Raw genomic sequence first — 26,348 nt, 5'->3', positions numbered from 1 at the left:
AACAATGTTTTATCAATACAAGAATCATTGAACTATCCATCTGTAAGGTCGTGTACACCAGTAGTCAAATAATGTGAAAGTCATGACCAAAACAGAAGAACAAAAACCTACCACTCATTGCCAAATTTAGGGTAGGTTCATAGAATTACTATGGAACTCGCTTTCGCGGATAAACCGCACCGCGGATCATCCGATCGCGGATAATGGGGGTTCTACTGTATTACGTTAGTGAGTCCACCGAGTTGAGAGCTGTCTGGCGTAAATTTTGCCTTACAAGCACTTATCTTGACACGCAATTCCTAATGGTCGCTATGGGAATATATGGAACATATTCTGAATGCGCTGGTGAATTCTTTGTTAACGGAAATAGAGAATGGTACGCGTTCACTGGAAATAATATGAGCGAAGAAGGTTCTGAATTGCGTTGACGACAACAGTTAAGATGAGACAATGTGGCTGGACAGGGACGCAGTTTAAGAACTTTTGAACTCATGCCATCTAAATTTTTGAGCATTTAATTTGTTTATCTGTTTTTATTAATAAAAAAACATAAAATATAAATTAGTACAATCTTTGATTGGACGCATTTCCATATTTCTATAAAAGAATGTGTGGACTACAGGAGTGTGGTCAATGTCCACGCTTGTCCACGGAGGGGGAGGGGAGAGTCTAGAATCGTGCGTTTTCTGTCCACGTGGTATGTGGACAGCCCCGTATGGGACCGAATAAGTGTGTTGTAATGAAGCTCATTAAAGACTTCATTTATTGTTTGGACACCCGTACTGTAATATCAAGACAATGCAAGCGTTTTGTCTTAGCAAAAACAAAGGTTGTGTCGTTGTTGTTCATGATTGCGTCTCGCAAGTGAATGAATCCTTCCTCAAGTCGCTTATGTTGTCATAGAAATCACAGTCGTTCGCTCTCTATCTTTGCGTACATGTCAACCATGAATCGTACTGATCTGAATGTACTGATCGCGTCGTATCATCTTACGATACACATAAAAATCCATCGAGTGCTCTCTCTTGTTTGTTTCATCCAAGGGATTGCTAAGATGGCCGCCTTTCGGTAGCCAGCAGTCTTCCATGTTTCACAAAAAACACTGCGTCCGGAATAAACATGTCCACGCTGCTGTTCATAGTTTTGTGTTTGAGTACAAACATGATTTTTTCGTACCTATGTTAGAAAATGTGACATGTTTGTATTCGTGGTATGTTTGGACATACGATGTTTAATCCCAATGTTTCACATGATGTTCGAACATGGTGTACAGTTTCTCTTGCATTTTCACCCCAAGCACCGGCAGTGCGTAGAGTAGAAGAAGCGAATCGGACACCACACCACCACCACTCAACGCGTGGTGTGTTGGTATGTTGACATGGAAAAAATGCTTTTATTTCATGACAATGGATGCTTCGTCTAAAATATTGGGCAAAAAAAATCTCTTTTTCTGTTCTGAACAAAATAAACATCGATTGATATGAGAGTTTTTCACATTTGATATCATTATTTAGTGCACGCATCAATTTATATATTGAATTCATGTAACATTCGCTATTATTAGCTATTTGAACAAGTACTAAAATTGAATTATTCAGCAGTGACATGTTAGGCGTGACGCTAACCACTCGACCACGGGAGCAACAATTTTGGCTGGATCTTTGAATACACATGGCCAATACTGCTTGTTCGCGACGATCGCGACCCGAGCTATAAAACGAGCGGAGAAGAGGAGAAGAAAGGATGATGCAATCGCATGCACACATAGCATATGTAGTGCAGTGTAAGTGTAGCTTTTAGTTTTTTCCTTCATTCAGTTTGTGATAACATCGAGAAATTAATGGTGTGTTTTAGCCGCTGAAATTTCTCTGCTGGTTCTGCTGTGTGCCGCTGAAGGTTGCATCTAAAACTAATTTTTGGGTATTTATTTTTTTGATCAGCATTTGTACGACGTCGCCCGCTATGCAGTCGGCTCCCCAGACTTTAATTGCCAACATGCACGCAAAAAAAAATAGAAAGCTTCTTTCTATTCAGAGAATGTTTTCTTTGAACGAAACCAAGGACTATTTAATCAGACTTGCAAAATGTGCATGAACGATCTATAAACTTTTACTTAGTCGCGGCAATACATACACACACTCTTTACAGATACACGGGCCGAAGGTTGTGCAGTCCACTGATGATTCAACAAGAGCCAAAGGTTGTACCGCTCATGACAACTCTACACGAGCTGATGATTGCGCCGGCTAGTGATCATTCTATCCTGGATTCCTCGAGTCGAAAAAGACGCACCACGCTAGATATGGGGTACAGACTAGGGGGGCGTTGCTGATTAACGGTCAGCTGCATCCCAATAGGAAGTATCCCATGTCGGGCACACGTACAGAGCACTGAAGACTGCAACATCCCAATTATGAGAACACTTGTAATACTAACCTCGAGCCAACCGCGAGTAATCGGTTACATATTACTAACATAGTTGTAAGCAAACATTGTCAAAATATTGAACTCCCGGCCCCGTTAGGCTGACGCCATTTGAGCCTTAATAAAAATATATATTTTGGTGCATGAACTCATACCCTCTTAGTTCGTGCAATTTTTGAAATGCGAACTAAATTTCAAGTTCGTTTCTGTGAAAAAGTATTCTACGAAGAAATGTTTTGGGATGAATAATTTCTTTCCGTGTATGAAAAGAAACGAAACGAAAGCAATGAATACTGCGACATCGGGTGATATGTTTGTACATGATGTTCTTGAATTATAAACATCGTGTTTGTTTTCAAATGTTTATGTTTGTGTATCATTGTTCGTGTTTGGGATAGACATTCAACACTAGCGAAAATCATGTTCGAATTCAAACAAGAACATGGAATTTTCACATCGCGTGGACATGTGTAAGTGTTTTTCGGAAGACTGGTAGCCAGCATAGAAAATCATGAGCATAGAAATCATAACCTAAAATTAGAAATGAAGTGCTCCGCGCGATTTTTCAGCAGTGATTTTAATTGCAAGTCGCCAAGAAAGCTTCCGTATGGGTATCCAAACATCGCTTGCCAAAGGAAACTATCCAACTTTATCATATATTAACCTATATGACTCTAAACATAAAACAATACGTGGGCCCCCTAAGCGCAAGCCCTGTTTTATGCTGCCTACGCTCAATTCGCATTGGTTGGGATAGGGTTGTCAGAGCCCCGGTTTCATCTCCTTCAACCATATGTTAATGTATTATATGTATTATGTATTATCTGAATATAAATTCAAAATGAGCAATGATGTTGATAGTGGTGGGATCTCGTTGTTTTATGTTTGTACAATATCCGTGTTTTCTCTTGAGAGCGGCCGGGGGATTTCTACACTGTGATCGCACATATTGTAGAACATGTCTCTCAGAATACATTCAAGACTGTTACTTGTCATAGAAATAACAACTAAATACTAAAAAAAATGATGTGAACAATACTATGTTTGTTTTTTCGCTCTTTCGCAAGAGATCCCGCGCTTCGTTCTGATTGGCCTATCCGGTCAGTATTGCTATCTATCCGAATACAGGATATTAGAAAAAAAATATTTCATTAACATCATTCACACGTCAATAAGGTGTGATTACTGATATCAACGACCACAGACGCTATTGTGTACTCTACCTACTGAGGGGGAAGTTTCTACAAGCGCGAAGGGATCTCAGTCCAGTACACCGCCGGCTAAAGTCCGCAATAGAACCGGATTGCGGACCGGAAGAACTGCTCGCTTATCGAAATGGTACGGTGCATGCTATTCGATGCACAACTGGATCAGCGATACTGGGCAGAGGCGATCAACACGGTCGTGTATCATCAAAACATCGTGCCTACGAAACCAATCGACGTTACACCATACGAGCTTTGGAACGGTGTAAGACCCAAGGTCGGCCACTTGCGATCCTTCGGTTGCACAGCGTGGGTCGACATTCCAAAGGCAAAGAGAAAGCTGGATGTCACCGCACAGAAATTGATTTTTGTTGGCTATTCAAACAAATACAAAGCCTATCGTTTCCTCGACACAGCCACACGGAAAATCCCTGTGAGCCACGACGTCAAGTTCATCGAGAGCGGCACGGACACCATTTCAACGGTTGAACCAGGTGTATGGCATGATTCTCGCTATCTCACTCTACTTACCGTCACCGCCTATCTCACGATCACTCTGCTGTAGAAGTTCATCATCGACATCACGATATGTCAGATGGTGGTAAATTGGTAATTCGCGATGACAGTGGCATTGTGTCGACGTCTGGTGGCAACTTCAAATTAGTGCCATAATAATTAATAATTAGGCCATTTGGGAAGAACCCCAAAACTACTCCGAAGCAATTAATAATCCGGAGGCAGCTGCCTAAAAAGCCGCAATGAAGGAGGGTATCGATGTGCTCAAAGAAAATGGTACTTGGGAGCTCGTACAACTGCCTCCAAGTCGAAAGGTGGTAGATTGTGAGTGGACGTTTAAGAACAAGGAGGACGAACACGGACGAGTGGTGCGGCACAAAGCACGACTAGTCGCCCAGGGATTCGAACAGAAATTCGGTCAAGACTACGACGACGTATTCGCTCCTGTCGTACGTCAAACGACTCTTCGAACAGTCCTCGTTTTGGACAATAAGCAACAGATGGTGGTCAAGCACTTCGATATCAAGTACGCCTATCTATATGCGGAGCTGCAGGAAGACATGTTATGAAGCAACCCGCTGGCTTCAATTGACACGATGGCATGATTTGCCACCTCAAGCGCAGCATTTACGGACTCAAGCAGTCCGCTCGTGCATGGAATAAGAAGATCGACGGTATTTTCAAGTCCATGGGCTTCCACCATGCTTATGCCGACACGTGTCTGTATATCCGCAACCATGACAGAAATCCTTATATACGTTGACGATATGGTCGTCGCCTGCAACTCCGAGGAAGATTTTGAAGAGACTCGCCAACAGCTTCAGCAACACTCAAAGTTATCCTGTCTAGGCGAACTCAAGCACTTCTTGGGGATTCACCGGTCGAGGGACGGTGACCATTACACTCTCGTTCAAACAAGTTATGTCGAAGTTATAAGCCAAGCCATCGGAAGTGCCGATTGACCTCGGATACCTCAAGCAGAAGGAGTATTAGTTTGCTTTATGTTTCGGTCAACACTCGGCCGGACATTTGCGTATCCGTTTCACTGCTGGGCAGAAAAGAAAACCCAACAAACCGCAACTGGACCGAAGCCAAGAGTGTTCTTCGATATCTGAAGACTACAGAGAACCATCGCCTGCACCTGGGATTTTTTCATTCTGCTCCGTTTTTCCATTATCCTGCGATAGCATTGACAAAAAGAAATAAATTGCTACCAGTTCGTGTATTGTTCTCGCAAAGGCAAAAAAGAACCGTTGCTATTAGAACTGCTTCTACAAATCCACGCAAGCCATTAACTCTCCTCAGGCTCACCGATACTTTCTACTAGAGAATTTTTAATGAAATTTCGTTTCATTTATAAATAATATCCGAAAAGATAATGTCTTGGATACAACCCCCTATATTTTTTTCTTATTGGGGCCTCGCAAGAAATTCAACCGAACGGCGCTGGGCGACGAACGTTTCAAGCCGACTTCTTCGGATTTTCAGTCTAGTGTGGAATTCGTGATCCTTCATGTTCGTTTGTTTTCATATCTATATATTAGGCTGTCAAAAAAGTCCTGCGGTATTTTTTTTTGAATTTTCATTTGTTCATAAAATTAGTTACAATCATCTGTTTCAAGTCAAATATGCGCCGTTTTGTTCGATGACTTGTTCCCAACGAGATGCCAACTTCATAATACCCCTGTTATAGAAGCTCGCTTCCTTATTGGCAAAAAACTCGGATAGCCAATTTTCACAGGCCTCTTTTGTGGCTAACTTCTGACTACCTAGCTCGTTCGCCATGGACAAAAACAGGTGGTAGTCACTTGGTGCAAGGTCCGGACTATACGGCGGATGCAAAAGAACCTCCCATCCGAGCTCCCGGAGCTTCTGGCGCGTCACCAAAGAAGTGTGTGGCCTGACGTTGTCCTGATGGAAGACAATGCGGCCTCTGTTTATCAAAGATGGCCTCTTTTTCATGAGTGCTACCTTCAAGCGGTCCAGTTGTTGGCAGTACAGGTCCGAATTGAGCGTTTGGCCATAGGGAAGCAGCTCATAATAGATTATTCCTTGACAATCCCACCAAACACACAGCAGAACCTTCCTGGCCGTTAATGAGGGTTTGGCCACCGTCTGAGCCGCTTCAGCGGGCTTCGACCACGACCGTTTGCGCTTCACGTTGTTGTAAGTGACCCACTTTTCATCGCCAGTCACCATCCGCTTCAGAAACGGGTCGATTTTGTTGCGATTCAGCAGCGATTCACATGCGTCGATACGGTCAAAGATGTTTTTTTGCGTCAACCTGTGTGGCACCCATACATCGAGCTTCTTTGTGAATCCAAGCTTCTTCAAATGGTTAATAACGGTTTGATGACTTATCCCCAGCTCTTGGCCGATGCTACGGCTGCTACTATGCCGGTTTTTCTCGGCTAATTCAGCGATTTTGTCGCAATTTTCGACGACAGGCCTTCCGGAGCGTGGCGCATCTTCGACAACCTCTACACCAGAACGAAAACGCTGAAACCATCGTTGTGCGGTGGAAATTGAAACTGTATCGGGTCCATAAACTGCACAAATTTTATTGGCAGCTTGAGATGCATTTTTGCCTTTGTCATAGTAGTACTGTAAAATATGTCGGATTTTCTCTTTATTTTGCTCCATATTTGCGACACTATAACTCACGAACGACTTAACCAAACAAAACACTGCCAAGGGCATTATAGCGTGCAAAAATACCTTTCCAACAAGCTATAGTATGACTCGATACAATGAATACAACTAGAACTACGCGCTTACAACGACACCTCGCGGAAATACCGCAGGACTTTTTTGACAGCCTAATATATAAAAATAGATTTCTGTCTGTTTGTCTGATTCTTATGGACTCGGAAACTACTGAACTGATCGACATGAAAATTGGTATGTAGGGGTTTTTGGGGCCGGGGAAGGTTTTCATGATAGTTTGAGACACCTCCCCCTCTCTAAGGGGGGGGGGGGGGTGCTGCCATACAAATGAAACACAAATTTCTACATGACTTGCAAATTATTCAAGCAAACGAAACCAAATTCGGCATGTGAAGGTTTTAGGGGGCAACAAATGTTTTTACGGTGGTTAGATACTCCTCCCCTTGTGCACCCGTGGCCGAGTGGTTAGCGTCTCACATTATCATGCCGGGTGTTCGGGTTCGATTCCCGTTCTGGCCGGGGGAGTTTTCGTCAAAGAAATTTCCTTGTATTTGCACTGTGGTCACGCGTATTCAAGAGCTTGCCCCTCGGAATACATTCAAGGCGTGTTATTTGGCTTAAGAAATCTCAACTAAGTATTAATAAATTACGCTAGTTAATGCATACGTTGAGACAGCAAAAGCTCCACAAGGGAACGTTAACGCCATTCAAGAAGAAGAAGAAGATACTCCTCCCCCCTCTCATAGGGGTGCAATAAATGTTTCTATGGTGGTTCGACACTCCATCCCCCTCCAAATTTGGCATGTGAAGGTTTTGGGGTGCAATAAATGTTTTTATGGTGGTTAGATACTCCTCCCCCTCTCTCAGGAGGGGCTGCCACAAATCCCACTCAAATTTCTACATTATTCGAGAATTAATCAAGCAAACGAAACCGATTTAGGTATATGGAGGTTTTGAGGCGCAATAAATGTTTTCACGGTGGTTAGACACTCCACCCCCTCTCTAATGGGGAGCTGCCATACAAATGAAAGACAATAGGGACGAATGACCTTTGGGTTAAAGTCCCTTCAAAAACAAGAACAGAACAAATGAAAGACAAATTTGTGCATGGCTCGAAAACTGATCAAGAAAATACCAAATTTTGGCATTCGAAGGTTTTAGGGGACACAAAACGTTTATATGGCGAATAGACACTCCTCCCGTCTTTCTCATACAAATGAAACACAAATTTCTGCATTACTCGAGAATTATTCAAGCAAATGAAAACAAATTTGGCATGTGGGTGCAATAAATGATTCTATGGTGGTTAGATTCTGCACCCCCTCTTTTAAGGGGGCTGTCATACTGCATTACTCGAGAATTAATCAAGCAAACGAAACCAAATTAGGTATATGGAGGTTTTAGGGCGCAATAAATGTTTCACGGTGGTCCTCCACGCCCTCTCTAAGGGGGAGCTGCCATACAAATGAAAGACAAATTTCTGCATAACTCGAAAACTAATCTAGAAAATGCCAAATTTGGCATGCCAAGGTTTTAGGGGACACAAAACGTTTCTATGGTGAATAGACACTCCTCCTGTCTCTCTGAGAGGGAGGGGGCAAATGACGCATACATTTCCGCATAATTCAAGAACTAATCAAGCAAACGGAACTAAATTTGGCATGTACAGATTTTATGGGGAAGAAACATTTCTAAGGTGGTTCAACACTCCTCCCCGCTCTCTAAGGGGAGAAGAGGGGAGGGGTCTGTCTTTATTCTATCATATTTTCTGTATCAAACATTTACAGGTTGGACTCGATTATATATAATCGCAATTTCACTTTCAACGTTAACTTTCAAATCCAATACATAATCGAATCGCAAAAAAGCTATTTTTCTATTAATGTTTGACACTCATACATTAATGAAAAAATTGTTTTCTTGAGATTCGATTATGTATAGGATTTGAAAATGATTGTTGAAAAAAAATGGTCGAGTCCGACCTGTATTCCATGTAACGGAATGAACGAGAATTGTGTCTGAAAATAATCCTATATTATAATGAGTTTTGGTAGAACTACTTGGAATTTTATAGTAAAAGGCCAAAGGTAAATTCAAGTGGGTCGATTAGAAGATCAATCAATGAACAGTTCTGCGATTGGACTCATGAACTTGCGCTTAGTAAGAAAACGTGAATGTTTGAAGGTATTGATAACAAAAAACAAATTTTGGGCGGATCGAAGTTTGTCGGGTCAGCTAGTATAACATACAAGTTTTGTACAAGTATTCTGACTGATGTGGTCTGTCTAAGGTCTTAGCTCCGAAAGGATTCAGTGATACTCACACAGAAACATGAGAAAGCAAGTCTTTTATAAGATGTTTTATTCTTAATATTACTACATCAAATTTTGTCATTGCAAATATCCTCTAACTACAAAATACACTTGGTAATTCTAATTTCAGTGAATCTACACCTTTTTAGAAAGTTTACACTTTATGGTATTTAAACTGTCAGATGAGGGGTTCGCCAACACAAGCGCGATTCAAATACATATTCTCTCTGGCATCGTCTGGTTCACTGAACCATTCAACGGTTTTTATGTAATTATCACAAGAAAAATAAAATTTCGAAAACAAACTCTTACAAAAATATAATAAAATAAATGTTTGGCACTTTTCCGTCGCGATGGATATAGGCATTAAAGCTTTCCACATTTTTTTTAGAAACAAAACATGGTTGAAAATTCTTTTCCTTGTGCTCTTTTGGAACTATAAGCGAAGTCGTAGGATCGGTTCAGCTCGATAGACACTTTTTGATGTGATTTGGTTCGGGTTTGAATGGTTATTAAATCTTCTGCTTGAAAAATGAAAAAAAAAGAAACGAAAGTTCATAAAATTAATGAACAACTGCTACCAAATTTAGAACTCACTGTGTCTCTAGTTCATTCGATGCTGCTTGTAACATAGTGATATGTTTGAAAAATTCAAATGTGGAATTCAAGTTTCGACACCAAATGAAAGATGATGTCTGGTGGTTACATTTTTTTCTTCTGCTTGAGAACTTCGTTGGCTTCTTGGCAGGCCTCGACAAACATACGGTAGCCAGATGTCGCTAGTCTAGCTGCACAATTACGCCTTTGGTTGAAAAAATCGCTGCACATCATCGGGCTCGAGCGTTGTGGATCAAAGCGAAATTTTTCCCTTGGCAGGACTGCGGCTTCAAAAACAGAAACTCCGTTTCGCGTCCAATCGAATTCCGCCCAATAACGGAAGAAATCTTTAGTCAGGCTGAATAAATCACGAGGTTGCGGTGGTTTCGGTATATCTTTCTCGAAACGCGTATTATATTCATCGCCCCTCATGGGAGGTCCAATAAGCAAGGAACGGACCGACGGCAAATATTTCTTTCGTTGCATGAAAAATATAACCAGCATGGCCATTAAGTGATCATGGAAAAATTGGGTAATTCCTATTTCACGTTGCCACATTCTCAGAAGAAAATACAATTTTCGGGCTAACGGCTGCAGGTCGAAGAAATACTTCTTCAGTTGGCAATTAGCGGTTGCATACGTGTCTTTAAAGGTGAGATCCAGTGCGGCTCCCAGATCCTCAACGTAGATACTTAGAAGTAGTGGGCCTTCAGGAATCATTCGCACGATAATAACTTCTTCAGGATGAGTTAGAGCCCATTTAACAGATATGTTGAAACATTCAGTGGGTTCCTTGTTTGAACATGATTCAATGAATATATCATAATCGGAATCACGATTGGCAGTTCCCATAATGCGTGAACCAAAGTAGATGATATTCATCTCTCCCAACTTGTGCGATAATTTTTCTCTTACGTATTTGGTAATTCTATCAAACGAAGAATCCCGTTCAATCTGCTTACCAACTTTGCACATATCGTTCAACTCATACTCAGTAACGTTCATCAAGTATATTCCAGCAGGCGTCAATGGACGATTGTTGTTAATCTCACGAATGAGCAGTTTGTCTTTGGGCAAATAATGAATGCTTTCGAAGTGCAGTTTACTCTCCAGGTGTAGAATCGGGTTGACACTGATCGAATCTTTAAACACCTTAAACCAAGCGATAGCGTCGACGAACCGACAACACTTAACACCCATTTTTTCACACGGGCCACATGTGTAATCGAAAACAACTTTCCACTTCCAGACATCCACATCGAACAAAACATTAAGGAAAGTGGTTTCCTTACGAGTTTTTTTAAGAATGCGTTCAACGAGCACATGTCCTTTGCGGAAACAATCAGCTGTAGTGTTGTCAATACGCTCATAATCTTCATTATACCGTTGTAGTGCATTGGAAGCGGCTTGAAGAAGTATAAAGAACTCCATAGCCTGTATGAAAAAAGTGGAGATGAATCGAATCAACTTCTGATCAACAATATAAAATCATTGAACAAAAAAAATATCGCTAACCAAACGCGTTTTATCGCCGTCCACATCTTCATGCTTTTTGTTATTCAGCAAATGCACCGTCAGCGTCTCTGTATTCTTCAACAATTTCTGCAATGAACAGAGAAAAAAAAGTATAAACAAAATATCAAATAGAGTCGGTATTCTCGCGACTCAATGGCTTTAGCCTGTACCTACCCCACAACAATGAACAGGTTTATGGAAGATGACACACTCTCGGCTAAATTCGAAATCATAGAAAACCATTGTCCGAATGCTTTTGTAGCAATCTTTCTGCAGTAGATCGTCAATCAATCGGAGCACGTTTTCTCCGAGATCCATGATCCGATGGTCGATCCAGTCAATGCTACGGTCATAGCTTTTCGCTTGTGCAACTAGGCGGGACCCTAGCAATTGTAGCTGGAACTGAATCATTTTCAAGGGCGGAACTCAGAACTATCAACTGCACTTCTGAATTATCAACAAACGAATGAAGAGAACCGGCGTTTGATTTTCTTTACTTTTTTTCCTTTTTTCCTTTTTTTCATTCTTTCGTGTTCTCAGCGTTCTCAGTATCAAGTGAATGAGCGCTACTCATGTCCGAGGTTTGAGTTTAGGCTAAAAATGCGGAGTTTATACGTAGCGAAACTCAGATTATGCGGGCGCTACACGATTCGTCCAACATTTCACTCGAATGTTGGACTCAAACCTTTGGCTCGATGAATCGACAAATGTTGTGACCAAGGCGCGTAGAAGTATATCCTAAGGTGGGCCAACTTGCTAAAACCACTCTTCAGCCATCTTGGAAGTCTACTGTGTTTTGTTTGTAAACAAAACACAATACGCTTGTGCCCAAGCTCGCTCGTGATCAGTCTGTCTCTTTCACACTTCAAGCATGTAATTCCCCTTCTGCTTTCTTCCGTACTGTTTTCATATACCGCTCCCCTAACCAACTTAGTGACGAAACGGCCTCACCTAGTACCATAGACCCGTCTTGGTTGTGACCAATGTGCTGCTACACGGTGAAGTGAATGTTCGATTCAATGCACTCAGTCCAAACATTCGGCAAGTATGTGGATCGAATGTTTATTGTTTTTATTTACCATCAAAAACGTTAGGAAACTGGATGACGATGCGAGTATTGAAATTGCTGCCGTAGCAATTGTACTGATATCGGGCTGTAAATTAAAAATGCTTGAAGTCAACATTATTAAACTGCAATATTTTGCCGAATATTTTGAATTTTATGAATCAATTTCATAGTTCCTTCATCTAATACTTGTAAACAAACCAATCTGTCAAAGATAAATTCGGACGAATCGTGTAGCGGTGTATCGAATGTCACCGTGTGCCGAATCAACGAATGACAAAAATCCTTTGACTCGTGCCACTCGCGTTGGAAGGTAATCCACAACGAACGGATTACCTTCCAACGCGAATATTCGACACTCGACATTGGAGGTTCGTAGCTCGTCAGTCGACTACACGATGCGTCGAATCATCGAGCGTCCAGCATTCGAGGGTGTTCGTAGCATCGTGTAGCGCTGGCTTTAGATTCTCACTATGTTATCTAGGGCAGATCTTCAAGATTTATCCACTGAAACGTGCATTCGAATGTCATGCCGTCTTCGATATTGTAACTTTCAGTTCTGTGCATGTTGATGATTATAAATATCAAATTAGAACATTTACCACAATTAATCTTAATTCGAGCAATCGGCCATGAAATTGTGTCAACATGGTTTTTAACTTTCAAGCAACATGTTGCGATCGCTTCTTTTAATTGCACGCTTATTAACACTCCTATACTAGCATAATTTGAGTCGCTAATACTTATGACGGACATACAACTGTACTAGCGTTGTACTTCGAAAATTGTATGTCTGTCACCATGTACAGCGCTATAACCATGTAAGCAACTCGGTACAATCGCTGCGAGATGAATGATAGAAGGTGGAAAGATTCACGGGTTTTAGTTGTGTTGAACTTTGATTGTGTTAGTAGCCAGGAAGATAGGAAGTTCACATACCAGGCATACCAGTCAGTTACTCCAATAGTACAAAATTGAATGTGTCAACGAATAACGTTGATAGAGGATAAACAGAAGCTAATTACAGATTTCCAAATCATATTTTTCGAATTATGAAAAAAACAGAACATATCACGAACTAAAATGTTTAATTTTTTTCTTTGATTTCAGGAATAGTATTTTAATGTCTACTATGTTTGGATTCTAGAGGATTCTATTGGATTCTTCATGGAAGTTTGACTTTTGTCAGCAATTGTATTTACTTTTTATCACAATTAGGATGCTGAAAACTTCAGTCGTTTAAAGCTAAGACGCAAACGGAAAACTTTTCGTCTCAATCTAAGTCATACGGAGTCAATTAACTTTATTTTTCAAGTTAATTTTACATGGAAGAAAATTTAAGGGTTTGTATCTAGGACACGACCGCATATTTTCGACGTAAAACTACGCAATTATATTATGCAATCCACTTGTTTACTACTTCGAATATTATTTTAGAATGCATTGAAATTTTTGTAATAGATTATGTTCTTCGTTACAAATAAATTTAATGAACGCCCTTTCGCGATTGATATTACGCCTAGGACTACCAAAATATGTGAACATTAATTTTGAAGTCCGTGTTAGGGAAACACAGCTCAATAGGAAAAAATACCCCTGACTTGTATGTGTTGACAAAACGAATTCTCCTAGGCACATTGATTTAGAAGTCCGTGTTAGGGAAACACAGCTCGGTGGGAACAAAAATACTCCCGACTTGCATGTATATTTGCAAAGCGGAGTTCCACAGGTACATCGATTTTGAAGTTTGTATTGGGGAAACCGTAAATCGGGCCAATCAAAACTTGGCAGTTAGGGCGTTTAAATAACGCTTGACATTATAAAGTTATTCAATTGTTCATCTCATGAAAAATAACATTTTATTAATTGTGATAGACGTGTAGAAATATTTCCTATCAATTAATGCAAACATCTTTCCGATCTGTTAAAAAAATCGGCAGAACAAATATATGGGAAAAAAGGAAGTTCTTCCAGTTTTCATGAATTTAAACCGTTTTGAGATAATCGAGTTGTAATGTATAGCATATCTAACAAATTTTAAAGAATTTCCGATTCGATTGGTATGCAAATCATGAGAATTCGTTCACAGTGAAAATAGTTATTAACGTTAACTTTATTTCAAAAAAACGTGACCTGTTTTCTGATTTGGCACTCTTCCTGAAAGACGTAGTTCTACGTCAAAAAACTTACAACCTTTTTCCCATGCACTGTCAAATGTTTATCCGTCAAAGGAACGAAAGATTGTGTGACTCTGACTTTGTTCGTTAAAGTTTTTGGTCGACGTAACGGTTGAATTAAAATTAAGTTTAGAACACTTCAAAAATACTGAAATTTCTGTTTTTGTTAAAATGTCAGGCCCTTATGATTTTGAACGCTAGCATTGATTTAGGAAAAAACTAGTTCGTTCATTTCATTTGCTTATTTTTATTTTTAATAACAACACTTTTCCTATGCAGTGGACTATTATAAGAAAAGTAACAAACATAAACAAAATCTGTGACGTCACAGATTTTAAAAATCTTCCCACCTTTCATTTTTCATCTCGCAATCGCTGTACCTGTACCGGCCTGTTTTACCCAGGGGTACGACTAAAACGTCAAATCCCTCATATTGCCAGTGTACCCAATATTGCTGCGGTTCACTGGCATTTTGGTTCTATCAATTACTGTTGTTTACAACTCGGTCCGGTTATATAGTCGAATAGTGGCTAACTTTAAACTCCATGTTAAATGTGAACACCTCCATGTGAAACCGAAATATAAAAATCGCTCATGCAGTTAGAATAAAGCAGCTCATTTTTCGATTTCAATCCTCGTAAAAGATATGTTGGTAAACAAATGACGCCATATTGATTTTGATTTTGGGTAGTCTATATTCAATTGATGTCTAACCCCTGGTTTTACCGCTGTACATGGCCAAGGCGCGTAGAAGTATATCCTAAGGTGGGCCAACTTGCTAAAACCACTCTTCAGCCATCTTGGAAGGCTACTGTGTTTTGTTTGTAAACAAAACACAATACGCTTGTGCCCAAGCTCGCTCGTGATCAGTCTGTCTCTTTCACACTTCAAGGAAAAAATTCCCCTTCTGCTTTCTTCCGTACTGTTTTCATATACTGCTCCCCTAACCAACTCAGTGACGAAACGGCCTCACCTAGTACCACGGCTTACAGAGACAAGGCTAGCTACTCCGGGTCAGTCATTTTTTAGTGACGTCATCTGAGTCGTTGAAGTAAACAATGTGTTCTTATTTTTTATTTTTCGTGCTTTGTAAGCGAAAGAATCTCTTTTTTGGCCCGATAATAGTCATTTTCATAATTTATACACCCGCTCACAGCGCATTGTACCATTTTCGATTTTTCATTTCAGGAACATTTACGCGTAAGTCGGAAAACAAAATACAACTGGCGACTGTTTACACTGACGACTCGGATGAAGTCATCAAAAAAAAGTTTACTCGCTAAAGAACTAGCCTTGTCTCTGTAAGCCATGACCTAGTACCATAGACCCGTCTTGGTACATGGCTACAGTTGTACTGTGCGCAGCGCCATAGACGGTTAGAGGTGGTAGCATGAAGAAACCGAATCAAAACATTGAATCAAGATCTTTTCATTGACATTCTCTCGAGTTAGTAAGTCAGATTGGAAACTTGTTTGTTATGTTTGATAGTTTAGACGCTAAATAAAAAACTTTTTCATAGAAATATGTGGTGGAAATTGGTAAAATTTCTGATTATCAGTTTGAAATGCCGTACAATGTGTAACCAAAGTATGTCTGCACTGAGAGAAATATTTAGTAAATATAACGAATTTTTTGGTAAATAATACCAATCTATAGTCATTTTCGACCGTACTAATAAACACGTATGTCAAGCAGAACCATATTCGTAAGCCCAATATCGGCTACATTTTCCCGCTGAAAATGCACGTATCAGAAATATATCCATATTATATTTCCGTATTGCATTATGGCAACAATAAAAATGGTTAATACGCGTTTTTCTCACCAGTTTTCAGATATGACATTATTCGGGTTTACAAATGTTATCGAGTAAAATGTACTAAACTCTTGTAGGGATGCGGGTTTGTTGACAATATGTACAAAAAATTTGTACATTCTACTAATTTTGCATTACCAAATGTATTTGGTAGTTTTCGACCGGGGATTTTTCTAAGTGTGTCATGCTACGATGGTACCTGTACAACGCTGTACACGTACAACGCAAGTACAACTGTACCCTTAGAAAAATCCTCGGTCGAAAACTACTAAATCTTGTTAAGTTGAATAAAACACGTCTTGGTTGAACAAATGAACAATTACGAATGAAGTATATTTCTGATTATTCTAATGACATAAATAATCCTAGCTTACTACGACCATTTCCGTTTCTACAACAACACTCCTCCTAAACGGTTACGGTCAGTCCAATCAGCTTGGCTAACTTCTCCAGTCTAATGCGCTGCAATGGTTTTGTCATGAGGTCTGCTACCATATCTTCAGACGGGCAGTAGACACACTTCATCTCTTGCTTCTCTATCAGGTTTCGAGTAAAATGAAACTTCGTGGCTATATGTTTCATCTTCCTCGTTAGCTTCTCTTTCTCCATAATCTTCAGGCAACTTTGGTTGTCTTCGTGGATGACTACTTGCTGCTCATCGTTCAGCTCTTGCAGCAGTAACTTCAACCACAGAGCTTCTTGTGCAGCCTCAGCCAGGGCGATGAACTCTGCTTCAGCGGTTGATAGGGCCACACAGGTTTGTTTACGACAAGCCCAGCTCACCGTTCCTCCATTAACCTTGAAAGCGAATCCGCTGTGTGATTTTCGGTCATCTCGATTTTCAGCCCAGTCAGCATCCGAATAACCGATGATGGTTCCGGTTTCACCCTTCTTGCTCAAACGTAGCCGATAGTTGATCGTCCCCTTGAGATACCGCATCACGCGCTTGAGTTCATTCCAGTCCTCTTGGGTGGGATGATTTGTCTTCCTGCTCAAGATGGATACAGCAGTCGAAATGTCAGGTCGTGTGTTTACAGCTATATACAGGACCTTCCCAATCAGCTTCTGGTATTCGGTGTTGCTAGCTAGTGGGATCCCTTCGTTCTCGCTCTTGAAGTATCCTGGATCCAACGGAGTTTTGGCGATCTTGGCATCTGTCAGTCCGCTTGACTCTACGACTTCTCGAATATACTTCTGCTGGCTCAAGAAGTAGTCTCCGTGATGGTCCTTTTCGATTTCCATGCCCAGGTATTAACGGATGTCACCCAGCTCGCTGATCTCGAACGACCTCTTGAGACTTCCAACAAGTGCTGCAATCATTTTCGGATCTTCACTCGCTATCACCAGGTCGTCAACGTATACGAGCACGTAACCCCAACGTCCATTTCGCTGCTTCCGGTACAAACACGGATCGGATGTACATCGTTGAAACTGCTGCCGCTCCAACTCTTCATGCAGTCGTTGGTTCCATGTCCTCGCCGCTTGTTTCAACCCGTACAAGCTTCGGTTCAGCCGGCATACCTTGCGCTCGTTGCCTTGCTGTACGAATCCGCTTGGCTGCCGCATGAATATCTCCTCCTCAAGATCGCCATTCAAGAATGCGGTCTTGACATCGTACTGCTTCACGGCCATCTTCTTCTTCGCTGCGACTGCCATCAACGTGCGGAAAGTGGTTTGCTGAACTACCGGAGCGAACACTTCGTCGTAGTCCGATCCATACTGTTGGCTGAAACCTTGGGCAACCAAACGAGCTTTGAATCGGACCACTTCTCCGTTGATGTCTCGCTTGAGCTTGTACACCCACTTGCATCCTACAGCTTTCCGTCCTGGAGGGAGATCAGCCAACGTCCAGGTCCTGTTGGCGTGAATCGACTCAAATTCCTCCGTCATAGCCTGCTTCCAGTTCTCCGCGTACGGCGAAGCCATCGCGTCCCTGTAGCTCTTCGGTTCATCCGATGCAGCCGATCCATGGTTCGAATCCAACGCCAAGCATTGATGGGGACCGTCGTCCTCATCACTGGAATCCTCGACGTCTCGCGGTTCATCGGATCTGACCTGTGGATTAGGATTGACGGGGAGACCTTTGCTCTGAACGTGAAAGTCTTTATACTTGCCTGGAAGTACGTGCTCCCTTCCGTTGCGCTTCAACACCTGTGACCGAGGTAGATTTCAAAATTTTCGCGGAGGGAGCACAGTCACATCGTCAGAGTCAGTAGAGGTGTCATTGTCGTCTTCGTCTTCTGAGATTTCCTCTGCGGTTTCATATGCAGCCTCATCGAACTCTTGATCGGTAGGAACGGCCATCGATGGAACGCTTCCGAAGTCCACCGGAACCACAGTTCGTTGTTGGTTTGCTGGAAGTCCCTTTTCGCCGATGCACTCGTCGATGAAACACACCTCTCTGCTCTTCAGGAAGCACTTCGTCTTGGGATTATACAAACGGTAGCCTTTTGTCTCCTCCTCAAATCCAGTCAATATACACGGTCTCGACTTTGGATCCCATTTCTTTCATTTCTGTTTGGGCACTTGCACCATGACCTTTGTTCCAAATACCCTGACATGGGAAATGTCCGGTTTCCGTCCGCTCCAGACCTCTTCGGGAGTCAAGTCATGTCCACGAGTCGGAGATCGGTTCACGAGATAAACCGCCGCAGCCGTTGCCTCTGCCCAGAAGGATTTCGGAAGATTTGCCTCGAATAACATACAACGTGCCCGTTCGGTAATCGTCCTGTTAGCACGCTCCGCCAGTCCGTTCTGCTCCGGCGTATAATCATTGGTTGTTTGGTGCCGTATTCCCATCTGTTTCAAGAAATTCTTAAACCCGTTATTGGTATACTCCTTACCATTATCTGTTCGCAGGATTTTTATCTTCCGCTCACACTGGCGCTCCGCTTGTGCTTGGAATTCCTTGAACCGACCAAGGACCTCCTCTTCAGATTTTGTCTTCAAGAAGTACACGAAAATCTTCCGAGATCGATCGTCTATGAATGTAACATAAAAACGGCTTCCAGATGGTGACGATACCTCCATTGGTCCTGCTATATCTGAGTGGATCACTTCCAGTAAGTCCTGTGCTCTCGATCCGCTCTTGCTAAACGGGATACGGGTCTGCTTCCCCATTGGACATACAGTGCAATCGCTACGGTTTTCGCTTGAAATTTGTATTCCGCTCGCAACGCCATTCGCCAGCTTCTTCACGCTGTTGTAGTTGAGATGCCCCATCCGCTTGTGCCAGGTTTCTACAGATGCACTGGCGGAGCTCAACATTGCTCGACCAGCTCTAGGACCAGCCTCTTCCAACTGCGCCAGCTTGAATAGATCATTCTCGATGACTCCGGTTGCCACCAGCTTACCTTGAGGATTATAGATCTCACAGCCACTGGATTCGAATACAACCTTGAAGCCCTTCTTCACAATCTGCACCACTGACAGAAGGTTTATCGACAGATCAGGGATGAACTGCACATCGTGTACTGGAATCTCGGTTCCGATTTCCTGGCACGCTGGATGGAGAGTTGCCGTACCACAAGCTTCGATTCTCATTGTTTCTTTGTTAGCAGCAACTACGACTCCGATCCCGCTACACACGTCTTCCAGAAGTTCCAGATCCCACGTCATGTGGCGAGTCGCTCCCGAATCCAGGTACCACTGGTTCTTCTCTTGACCTTGAATCGTCGACAACACCGTGCAAAAAACATCTGCTTTCTTGCTTCCGTTTCCTAAATTTTCCGGGCAGAACTTCGCAATATGGCCAAACTTGCTGCATTTTCTACATTGCGGGCCTTTTGACGGTTCCAGGAACAGGATTATCTTCCCTCTGGCCTTCTTATCCTTGACGGGATCCACCGCTTCCAAACTTCCATCTTCCTTTTTCTTCGGTTCGATAGCTTCCCAAAGGTCTTCAACCTCGAGATACGTTTGTACGGCGAATTTCCAAGTACTCCAGTTCTCTCTGCCGAACAGTCGTTCAATTCCGAGATTCGAATTGGCCATTTTCAACTTCGTACTGGGCCCAAAACCTCTTGTTAGGTTGAATAAAACACGTCTTGGTTGAACAAATGAACAATTACGAATGAAGTATATTTCTGATTATTCTAATGACATAAATAATCCTAGCTTACTACGACCATTTCCGTTTCTACAACAACACTAAATACATTTGGTAATGCAAAATTAGTAGAATGTACAAATTTTTTGTACATATTGTCAACAAACCCACATCCCTACCAGAGATTAGTATATTTTACTCGATAACATTAGTAAGCTTGGATATTGTCATATCTGAAAATTGGTGAGAAAAGCGCGTATTAACCATTTTCAGCCGATATTGGGCTTCCGAATCATGGTTCTGCTTGACATATGTGTTTATTAGTACGGTCGAAAATGACTATAGATTGGTAGTATTTACCAAAAAATTCGTTATATTTACTAATTATTTCTCTCAGTGTATGTCTATCCATGGTATAACGAAGCGAGCAGTAGAATGTAACTTTACTCATGGTAATCAAATTGTGAGCATAGGGAAGAATGCATCTCAGAACAGAATTTTCTTTTATACTCCCACACGGTTAGTGAGCAAAAGGACTGATTACATTGTTAATACATTTAATACATTGATTGTGCCACACAAGAGTAACCATGTAAAACATGATTTGGCCCGCAAGTAACAAAAGAAAAATGAAGATAATCTTTATTTTATACTAGACCCGGCAAACTTCATCCCGCCCAAAATTTGTTTTTCGTTATCACATTCACGTTTTCTTACTAAGCGCGCGTTCATGGATCCAATCGAAGAACTGTTCATTGATTGATCTTCTAATCTACCCTTTCAAATTACCTTTTGCTAAAAATTTCTTAGCACTTCTACCAAAACTCTTTTTTATAATATCAGATTATTTTTAGACAAAATTCTCGAAGATTTAACCACTTGCAAATAACATGTTTCTCCGTTACATGGAATTAATGTTTGATACAGAAAATATGATAGAATAAAGACAGTCGTAAATCGGCCAATTCCCTTCTCGAGTTTTGCTATTATCAACACATTCGGTGATCCATTTTTTTATACAGATCGAAGAAGATATAGGAGTGCGTTTTATCACATTAAAATACATTTCCGCTTTCGAACAAAAATCAATTTCGTTAGCGCAAATATCAAATGGACTAACAATGTTTGTCACTATGTAATTGTAGAACATATGCGAATTTGAATTTTCCTAATTTTCCCATTTTCGTTTTTCGAAAATTTTCTATTGCTATGTTTGCTTGAAATATGTGTATTATTTTTACTGGACTCCCTCTCCATTTCAGAGGAGAGAGGAGTGTCATACCACCATCGAAACATTTCTCGTATCCAGAAACCCTCACATCCCAAATTTGGCTCCATTTGCTTGATTAATTCTCGAGTTATGTAGAAGTTTGTGTTTCATTTGTACGGCAGCTCCCTTGCCTTCAAATAGGGGGAAGGATTGTCAAACCACCATAGAAACATTTCTTGTCCCCTAAAACCTTCACATACCAGATTTGGCTCTATTTGCTTGGTTAGTTCTTTAGTTATGGAGAAACTGATTCCTCATTTGTATGGCAGCCCCCTCTTAGAGAGGGAGGAGGAGTGTTTATTCAACATAGAAACGTTTCGTGCCCCCTAAAACCTTCACATGGCAAATTTGTCTCCATTTGATTAAATAGTCAAATTATGCAGAAATTTATGCTTCATTTGTACGGTCATTTGTACGGTAGTCGAAATGGCCATTAAGAAGGTTTTATTAAAATCCAACGATTAAAAATTTTATACTGAAAGGAGAATTCCACATAAGAGGAGCAAACCAGACCTTCCGGACCCGCGAACATTTGAAGACCGCTGAAATTAATTCTAATATTGTCATTGATGAGATTGCATCTAATATTATAATAGTTTGATTTTTCATTCCAAATCGAAAACTATGTATTATGGAGTGGTAACATCCCCGTAACCCGCCCCGGGTGTCACGCTACGCCACTGCTTGGAGGTATGTATATCGCCTACAATTATGGTTATTCATACAATTGAATCTTTGCTGGGATATATGCATATCAGACTGATGCAGTTTGTGGGTCGTATGAACATATAAATTGAACCTATGTAGTACTGTGAAAAAATGTATACATGCTGTGGAAAATCGTTCAACAATAAATCATATTAGATCGTAATTGAGACCATATTATATCATATTAGTAATTTGACATATCAAGATCCGTGATGCGTGACCGGAGTTCGAATCCCATCGGAACAAATTTTCTTATCCATCACCCCACATTTCAAATGTTCATAACCCCCTCCCACTAAAAGTCAATTGAATAATTCATATTTCTAGAAACCTAAATGTTGTCATATATACAAACGGGGGTTCGTAAGGTTAATAAAATATAATTATAATCTCACGAACATTTTCTGCCATTCGTTTTTTTTTTGTTTGCCTGTAGTAAATCGTATGTACGTATGACAATTGTCGTTTGTAATTGGTATATTCATCCAAACTAATTCGCAAGACATCATGTCCCAGCAAACATTAAATCGTATAATTTTGCACGTGCCAAGTCTTACAAGAAATCCGAATAAATCAGAATCTCATATAATATCAATCAAAGTATGTATCGTGTATATTTGAAAACGCATAAAATGTAAAAACTCGATTTTATATACCATTATCAAATTAAGTCGCAATTCTGTATAATAAACATCAATTTTATGATGTATATTGTCGTAAAATATATTTAATCCGCATCATATGCGTGTATTACGCTGATGCAGTTTATGTGTCGTATAAGCGTATAATTCAAATCGATTCAGTACTGTAGTAAATCGTGTTGTATGCTGAAGAAAATCATGAAACAGTAATCATATTAGATCCATCATATTGAAATGTCAATGAAATGCTGATGCACTCGAAAGTTTTAACCGTTGTTGAATTAAATTTCAGATAACCGCGCGAGATAGCTGGTAGATGATAATCCAGACGACCGGAGTTCGAACCCACATCGAATCAGTTTCCACCAAACACCAATCTGTGTCATTTTAAACATTCATATTCCACTCCTTATGTTGGGTCAATCAATCAATTATTATTTCTACGAACATAAATACTCATATTACTCATATTCGAGAGGTTATAATAAACATTTCACGAAAATATTTTGCGCCATTTGTTTTTTTTCTATGTCTGTAATAAATCGTATATGAGTATGGCAAAAGTCGTATTTGGTGCTTTGACAATTCATGAATATATTCATATTAGATCGCAATTCAATTCCAACATAATCGCTATTATACCCGGTCAAAGTTGCATATTCATCCAAACAAATTCGGTAAGGATTTGTCATGTATGTATATGGCCTCCACTTTTGCATGCATATGCCAGTTAGGCGCATTATATGCCAACCAAATTTTAGGGCATATGATGTTATATATACGCTTGTTATGCGATTTAATGTTTGCTGGCCCAGCAAACATTAAATCGTATAATTTTGCACGTGCCAAGTCTTACAAGAAATCCGAATAAATTATAATCGCATATGATATCAATCAAAGTATGTATCGTGTATATTTGAAATCGCATAAAATGAAAAAACTCGATTTTATATACCATTATCAAATTAAGTCGCATATCGGTATAATAAACATCAATTTTATGATGTACATTGTCGTAAAATATATTTAATCCGCATCATATGCGTATATTACGCTGATGCAGTTTGTGTGTCGTATAAGCGTATAATTTAAATCGATTCAGTACTGTAGTAAATCGTGTTGCATGCTGAAGAAAATCATGAAACAGTAAATCATATAAGATCCTAATAAAGGACATATTACATCATATTGAAATGTCAATGAAATGCTGATGCACTCGAAAGTTTTAACCGCTGTTGAATTAAATTGCAGATAGCCGCGCGAGATAGCTGGTGGATGATAATCCAGACGACCGGAGTTCGAACCCATATCGGAGCAGTTTTCACCAAACATCAATCTGTACCATTTTAAACATTCAATTCCACTCCCAACACAAGTCAATCAAACAATTATTATTTCTACAAACATAAATACTCATATATAGAAATGGCGATTCGTGAGGCTATAATAAACATTTCACGAAAATATTTTGCGCCATTTGTTTTTTTTTCTATGTCTGTAATAAATCGTATATGAGTATGGAACAAGTCGCTATTATAGCCGGTCAAAGTTGCATATTCATCCAAACAAATTCGGTAAGCATTTGTCATGTATGTATATGGCCTCCACTTTTGCATGCATATGCCAGTTAGGCGCATTATATGCCAACCAAATTTTAGGGCATATGATGTTATATATACGCTTGTTATGCGATTTAATGTTTGCTGGGGGGGCGGGGGGTATGTGTATCACCTCCACTTTTGCATGTATATGGCAGTTAGGCGCAGCATATACCATCCAAAATATGGGACATATGATGCTGCATATATGCTGGTTATATGATTTAATGTTTGCTGGGTAGACACGGAACAGTGATACTGACATAAAACCATCAACAATCAAGTGAATTAATTTTTTTTTTATTTTTCTAAAACTAAATTTACTTTTGACATCACAACTTTACGAATATACTTAAACTATGAAACACACGTTGTATCTTCCGACTATATTGATTGGTAATCATATTTTTATCTCAATCTTTGTACGTTTGATTTTTGATGATTTTTCGGAAAGTCCTTGTTCGTGAAGTTCTCACCTATGAAAAATTCACCATCACTTTCAGACAGATTTGCCATACAAATCCAAACAAATAAAGATTAACAAAAAAAACCTCCCACAATTTAGGAATGTTAAATTGCCATTAAACAAGGAATCTATTTAGGATAACCACCTTTAAGCATAAAAAGGAACATATTCGTACTTCATTCATGTATCTTCATCTGATTTGGTAATTATGTTTAATGAATATATCTACGCATCACCCTTGTATCCTTAAATATAAGATACACAAAATCTACCATCTATCAAAATCGGTGGATTTGTTGAATCGTTTTTCGAGACTAATGTAATGCACGCATTTGTAAAACCAGCATAAAAATATCACATATCGTACATTCAAAATCAAATTTCTATAAAAAATTATTTAAATAATTATTTGGCATATTTCAGTACATATCGGTTTATATATTCGCTCAGAGTTCTTCGACGCAATAAGCTCAATCGATTGAGATTGTAACATCAGTTCACATCCTATAAGGAGCATATACATTATATGGTAAACCACACATATGTGATGGAAAAGTGAATAGTTACTTGTTTTCAAAATCCAAATGTCAATCGCTCAAATGATTAATATTTCGTTATCATCAATTCAACAATTCATTATGTATTACTTTCATTCAATGATGTTCGCTACAATATCAAATTAGGTGAGGTAGTGCTGTTTAAAATGGAAAACGTTAATTCTCACACAAAGTGACAAACTTGATTAAATAGTTGTCATATCCTTGAGAACTTCGTTAGCCTCGCGGATAGCCTCGACTAACTTGCGGTAGCCCGGAAGCTCAAGGGTGTAAGCACAGTTACGGCTTTGCTCGAAAAAATCACTGAACATCATCGGACTATTGCGTTTTGGACTGAAGTGAAATTTTTCCCTCGGCATTGTCTTGGCTTCAAATACGGAAAAGCCATCCTGCGTCCAATCGAATTGCCCCCAATAACGGAAGAAATCTTTAGCCAAGCTGAGCAAATCGTGGGGTTTCGGGAGTTCCGGAACATCTCTATGGAAGTGCGTGTTATACATACTCAGTTCCATGGGTGGTCCAATGAGCAACGAACGGACCGATGGCAGATACTTTTCTTGCTGCATAAAAAAAATAATCAACATGGCCAGTAGGTGATCATGAAAGCTTTGACTAATTCCAATTCCAAGTTTCCACATCTTCAGAAGAAAGTATAACTTTCGTGCCAATGGTTGCACATCGAAGAAAAGCCTCTTCATTTGGCAGTTGGCGCCCACATACTGGGCTCCGAAGGTGAGATCCAACGTGACTCCCAGAGACTTAATA

General features: G+C 40.2%; 1 protein-coding gene across 3 annotated transcripts; it reads right to left on the bottom strand.

Moving 5' to 3' along the window:
* Positions 1-9,156: 9,156 nt before the first annotated feature.
* LOC129776119 (uncharacterized) lies at positions 9,157-12,791 on the bottom strand. Of its 3 annotated transcripts, none has more exons than XR_008743057.1 (4): positions 11,411-12,791; positions 11,237-11,323; positions 9,722-11,155; positions 9,157-9,648 (listed from the first exon to the last, which is right to left on the bottom strand). XR_008743057.1 is itself a non-coding variant. In XM_055781536.1 (3 exons), the coding sequence occupies exons 1-3, from the start codon at positions 11,645-11,647 to the stop codon at positions 9,827-9,829; spliced, it is 1,653 nt and encodes a 550-aa protein (XP_055637511.1). In that variant the 5' UTR covers positions 11,648-12,790; the 3' UTR covers positions 9,157-9,826. The 3 variants fall into 3 exon arrangements, 1 of the variants encoding a protein (XP_055637511.1); XR_008743056.1 differs by having other exon boundaries at positions 9,157-9,645; positions 11,411-12,790; XM_055781536.1 differs by having other exon boundaries at positions 9,157-11,155; positions 11,411-12,790.
* Positions 12,792-26,348: the final 13,557 nt, after the last annotated feature.

Source organism: Toxorhynchites rutilus, chromosome 3 (genome assembly GCF_029784135.1).
Source record: "Toxorhynchites rutilus septentrionalis strain SRP chromosome 3, ASM2978413v1, whole genome shotgun sequence".
In the NCBI taxonomy this organism is placed as follows: domain Eukaryota; kingdom Metazoa; phylum Arthropoda; class Insecta; order Diptera; family Culicidae; genus Toxorhynchites; species Toxorhynchites rutilus.
The sequence above is the reverse complement of the archived record's forward strand: the minus strand, read 5'-3'. Positions and strand labels throughout refer to the sequence as shown.

Bases quoted from the DNA above. Each gene is read 5' to 3' on its own strand.
- LOC129776119 (XM_055781536.1), bottom strand. From the start codon at position 11,647: ATGATTCAGTTCCAGCTACAATTGCTAGGGTCCCGCCTAGTTGCACAA. The intron at 11,324-11,410 runs GTAGGTACAGGC...TGTTCATTGCAG, and splicing joins AACCTGTTCATTGTTGTGGG to AAATTGTTGAAGAATACAGA. The intron at 11,156-11,236 runs GTTAGCGATATT...TTTTTCATACAG, and splicing joins ACGGCGATAAAACGCGTTTG to GCTATGGAGTTCTTTATACT.